Consider the following 5,141-nt stretch of genomic DNA (forward strand, 5'->3'; position numbering starts at 1 on the left):
TCTCTCTCTCTCTCTCCCCCCCCCCCCCCCTCCCCCCCCCCCCCCCCCCACACACACACACACCTGCAGAGAGCAGTGGAAGTCATGTGCATCGTACCCAAGCGGTGCAACGACATGATGAACGTCGGGCGGCTGCAGGGATTTGACGTAATGCGCCTGTTGTTTAAAGTCACCCCTCTGGCTTCTGTCACTTTCTCTGGTCTTGGATTATTTATCTTCCCAGTAGAAAGTTGATCCTTGTGCCTGGTTTTCTGTCTTCTCTCACTTTACTTGAACCTGATTGATATTTTCTTTCAACTTTTTTTTTGGTGCATTTGATTTGCTTTTTGAGGACCTTCCTCTGCTCAAAGCCCAGCGCCTGATGGCGGAAACAGGCAGGACTCTGCTTTGTCTCTTGGAGCCTCTGGTGCTGTAACAGCAGAGTTTCCTTCCCCGGCAGGTGGTGGGAGGCAAGGGGCCCCTTGCACATCCATCGTCCCTGGGAGCTTGACTTCAGGGCAGCTGTGTTCAGTGTTACTCTACCAGACTTCCCTAGGAGTTGCCAGACCAGGCATATTATACGTTGCCTATTAGTACCTTAAAAGACATTCCGAATTTTTAAAAATTCAACTACTGAGTAAGGAAAGAGGACAAGTTTTTGCTTTTGTTGCCTACTGTTCTACTAGAGAATTAGGGTTTAAAGTTCGGGCTCTGTGGTTCTCAAGAAAGCACAATCTCCTGGAGGGCTTCTGAAAGCGCAGGACCCTGTGTCTTTCTAATGGGTCCTGCCAGGGTGCCCGTGCAGCTGGCACAGGGATTGCGCCTTGACAGCCTGGTTCAGTGAACTATTTATACACTTTCAGTCCACCTTGTCTTTGATTGTAACGGAGGCCAGAGACCCCTACAGAGGTTGGCAAGAATTTTGTCTAGATGACTATTCTGTTGGGGGCTAAGAACTCATTATAATTAAAGAAAAATTTAAGCTCTTTAATTAATAGAAGAAATGTACATTATTCTATGGGAACAAGAAAGGAAACAGAACTTCCTGTATCTTAACTTAGAATGCAATGTTCTCTTCTCTTCCTTTGCACCCCCCCCCCCTTTTAGGGTAAAATTGTTGCCCAGGGCAAGCTGCTCCTGCAGGACACATTCTTGGTCACGGACCAAGACTCGGGACTTCTGCCTCGCTGTAAAGAGAGGCGGGTTTTTCTCTTTGAGCAGATCGTCATTTTCAGTGAACCACTTGATAAAAAAAAGGGCTTCTCCATGCCGGGATTCCTGTTTAAGAACAGCATCAAGGTAATGTGTGTTTGTGTGGACACACGTACCCATCACGCTGATGAACTGTTTCCTTTTCAGTGATGAAATGTCTTGATCCTTTGTTTATTAAATGTTTGGAGAATTTCCTCAGATATTTTAGAACTTGTAAAAATTCACTCCATCCCTCAACTGTCTGCGTTCTGAAGTGGCTGTTGTCTTGCACGCATCTCTGTGTGTCCACAGCCGTTTCTCGTCATGGTTAAACATGATGAGAAGACCTTATCTGGGTTCGTTCTTGTGTACCACCATTCCTGTGACCACGTACAGCTTAAGTTCAGAGTCACGGATGTGGAATATTGCTCTAAGACCAGAGCAGAAAGCTTTCCCAGTGTCTTATTCTTTGCCTCCAGCCGATGAGGACACACTGAGCCGTCAGAGCTGGGTGTGGGGCCACAGGGGTAGGTAAGACAGGCAGTCTGTGCCCTGGAATAGCTTGTTCTCTGAGGAAAGAGAAACACAAATAAGTAAACATAAGTAAAATAATTGCAAACGGCCCCGAGTCCTATGAACGGGACAAACCAAGGGCAAAGCAGAATAAAGCAGAGGAGGGGGCTTGAGGGCCTAGCAGATGGTCCCTGGGAGATGCAGCCTGCTCACCCACCTCTCCCTCCCTGTTCTTTCCACGTTGGCAGCCTTGCAGCCCTGAGCTCAGAAGGGAGGCGTGCATCCCTGTGTTAGAGCCTCCTACCATCTGAGCCCGGAGGTCTCAGCACCCAGGTGGGACACCACACCATCCAGCTCCCCGTCAGGCTTCTGGTGGCCACCTGCAGCAGCCTCCCTGCTTCCCCTCCCTTCAGGCTGGGAGAGGCTCTTCTGCCCAACAGGACGTGGGAGGCATCAGGACTGGGCTGCATGAAGCTTCGGGCCTCTCCTGCCTCCCACTGTCCTCCAAATGTCTTCCTCCTGACAGACTCTCCACTCCATTCCAGCAGCATAGAAACCCTCTATATGTTCTTTTCCATGTCCTGCTTCTGTAAAACTGTTCTACATGTGATACCACATACAATTTCATAACGCGTTATACTAATAGTCAGGGGTTTTGGTGTTTTTTTTTTCTTCAAAGTTTATTTATCCATTTTGAAAGAGAGGGACAGAGAGAGGGAATCCTAAGCAGGCTCCACACAGTTGGTGCGGAGCCCAGCATGGGCCTCAAATCCACAAACCACAAGATCATGACCTGAGCTGAAATCAAGAGTTGATGCTTAACCGACTTAGCCACACAGATGCCCCAGTAGTCAAGTTTTTAAAATGGCATCATTTTATTTCTGGGGCAGAGAAGTCAGGGATACACAAACACCGGGTCATCATAAAGGAGTCAGAAAACCGGTAACTCCCAGGCCCTCGTTTCTAGTTAATATTCAAGCACTTAGTTAAATTCTTGGGAATCCCCTTGTCCCTGAGTTAAGAGAATCACTGAAAAGCATCAAGATGATGATATCCAAGGCTATAAAGATGACGGCTCAACCAAAAAAAGTTTGTTTCAGTTTTGACGTAGGATGAGCTTTACATCATACCTAGCTGCTGGGAATCCATGTGCTTTCGTTGTTGGTGTTGTAGTAAAATACACACAAATTTACCACCTTGGCCATTTTTCCGTGCACAGCTCAGTGGCATTAAGGACATTAAGTACGTTCACATGGTTGAATCAACCGTCGCCACTGTCCATCTCCAGGACTCTACTTATCTTGCAAAACCAAAATTCTGTGCTCATTAAACCACCACTCCCCATCCCCCCCCCCCCCCCAGCCCCTGGCACCCACCATTCCACTCTCTGCCTCTATGAATTTGACCACTCAAGGTACTTCATCTAAGTGAAATCAGAACCGTATCCGTCTGCTTGCGACTGGCTTATTTCACTTCGCATAATGCCCTTGGGGTTCATCCAAGTTGCAGCATAGGTCAGACTGTTCTTTTTAGGGCTGAATAGTATTCCCTTACTCATTCCATAGCCCGCATTTTGTTTATCTGTCCGTCAGTCAGTGCACGCTTGGGTTGCTTTCGCTTTTTGGCCATTGTGAATAATGCTTTAATTGTTTTAAGGTGAGTTGCCTTTGCCTGGAGGAAAACGTGGAAAACGATCCCTGTAAATTTGCTCTGACATCGAGGACGGGTGGTGTGGTGGAGACCTTCACTCTGCACTCGTCCAGTCCAAGTGTCCGGCAAACATGGATCCATGAAATCAACCAAATTTTAGAAAACCAGCGTAACTTTTTAAATGGTAACGTGTGTTCTTGTCTTTCTTTCTAGAAATCTACACATTTCTATTTCTGTTTCTCTTCTCTCTACTATTACATACCTAATAAATGACAGGACATATTTAGCACAGACTGTGTTTCAGGCACTGTTCTAAGCCCTTGTTTTATTATTACTTCATTTCCTTTTCACAGTGACCCCTGGTGGCAGGTACCACTATTATTCCATTCTACAGACGAGGAAGTTGAGGCACAGAGGGGATTCGTAATTTATTTCAAGCCCCACAATTTCTTCATTGCAGAGTCAGGATTCCAAGCAGGCCAATTGGCCTTGGGCACATGTCCCACACAGTCTCTCACACCATTTGTGCCCTGGAGCCCTGTCCTGGGAGGGGAATGCTTGAGAAAAACTGAGGCAGCAGACAGAGGTGGCCCTAGATGTCAGAGACATTTCTCCAGTGCAACTTTGAAACTTGGGTTGGCTGGCGTTGCTCATCCATACCTTCCACTTGCATTGGAAAACAAGACATATTTGTCCTTCCCAGCGTCCATGACATGAGTGATTACAGAGGAGCCAGCAAAGCACCTTAGGGGACATGTCTTCTCCACAAGGAGATGGACCATACTGGCCTTTTTAGAGCGTTCCTTTGACTCTTTATGTCGGCGACTGCTTGCTTCCCTTTGTGATGGCCAACTCTGACTCTGGTTCTAATTTGGCGATCATTGAAGAGCTCTGAGAATTCAGCCAAAAGCTAAATACTCATCTAATGTCTTCTCTCATGTCTGTGTTATGTCCCAGCCCAGTAGGATGTTGTAACTTCTTTGTCCCCATAAAACCATCTTCACACCTCACATGACATTCCAGAGCCAGGAACATAGGCAGTCAATGAAAAATCAAGGGCAAGGTGTTTTGGGCCAAGAAGAGGTCAGCTGCCTGGGTGTTAACTCAAGCAAGACTGATCATTTTTTACATTTGTAGTTGGAATTGGATACGTGGGGCTAGTGGGGGCCAGGGGACGGTCCCTGTGTGTGTAGAAAAGTTTCGCACCTAGGATGGTGAGTCAATGCAGGCCTCTTTAAATGCGTTGTTCTTAAGTGATGCATTCATTAAATGCTAACCCATAGCATGTAACTGTTGGGAAATCTCTAAATTTTTACCATCATCTTCAAAATAAAAGGAACTGCCTCCCAAACAGGAAGCCTGTGTAGGCCATGCTGTTAAAGTTTACTAGACACTCTCTTCAGTCTAGGCAAAGTCCTGTTCTGGAGGGTTGAGCACCATCAGGAATGCAGTGGGGGCTCTAGGCATGTCACATCTCTCCCTCTCGCCCTTTGTTCCAGTGAGAGGTCATGGCCAAGACAGACTTAGTAAAAATGTCATTCGGCTCCAAAATGCTTGTTCACACATGCCCGATGTCCCCCCAGACAGGAAGGGGTTCTAATTGTTGTATTTCTCAAAAGTTTTAACACTTTAAGGATTTGTGTTCGTATTTCCCCATATCTTACTTGGCATGTGTCCCTGCGGACGATTGTGTAACAAATGAAGCCATTGAAGTCAGGAGATGGGACGGCTACTGGACCAGTGGGGGCGGGGGGGGGGGGGGGGGGGGGGGGGGGGCGCGGTAGCAGGAAAGGGGGACAGGGGGGGGG

At 47.3% G+C, this 5,141-nt stretch overlaps 1 protein-coding gene across 1 annotated transcript in view; it reads left to right on the plus strand.

Annotated features, from left to right (window-relative positions):
* The window catches only part of TRIO (trio Rho guanine nucleotide exchange factor), a 234,913-nt gene that overhangs the window by 211,136 nt on the left and 18,636 nt on the right, over positions 1-5,141 (plus strand). The window contains exons 44-48 of the mRNA XM_040494140.1: positions 70-147; positions 1,087-1,278; positions 3,340-3,517; positions 4,052-4,089; positions 5,075-5,127. Coding sequence (XP_040350074.1) covers positions 70-147; positions 1,087-1,278; positions 3,340-3,517; positions 4,052-4,089; positions 5,075-5,127 — 539 coding nt within the window. The remainder of the gene's footprint in view (positions 1-69; positions 148-1,086; positions 1,279-3,339; positions 3,518-4,051; positions 4,090-5,074; positions 5,128-5,141) is intronic.

The sequence above is a fragment of the Herpailurus yagouaroundi genome, unplaced genomic scaffold (assembly GCF_014898765.1).
Source record: "Herpailurus yagouaroundi ecotype Mexico unplaced genomic scaffold, PumYag 29, whole genome shotgun sequence".
In the NCBI taxonomy this organism is placed as follows: domain Eukaryota; kingdom Metazoa; phylum Chordata; class Mammalia; order Carnivora; family Felidae; genus Herpailurus; species Herpailurus yagouaroundi.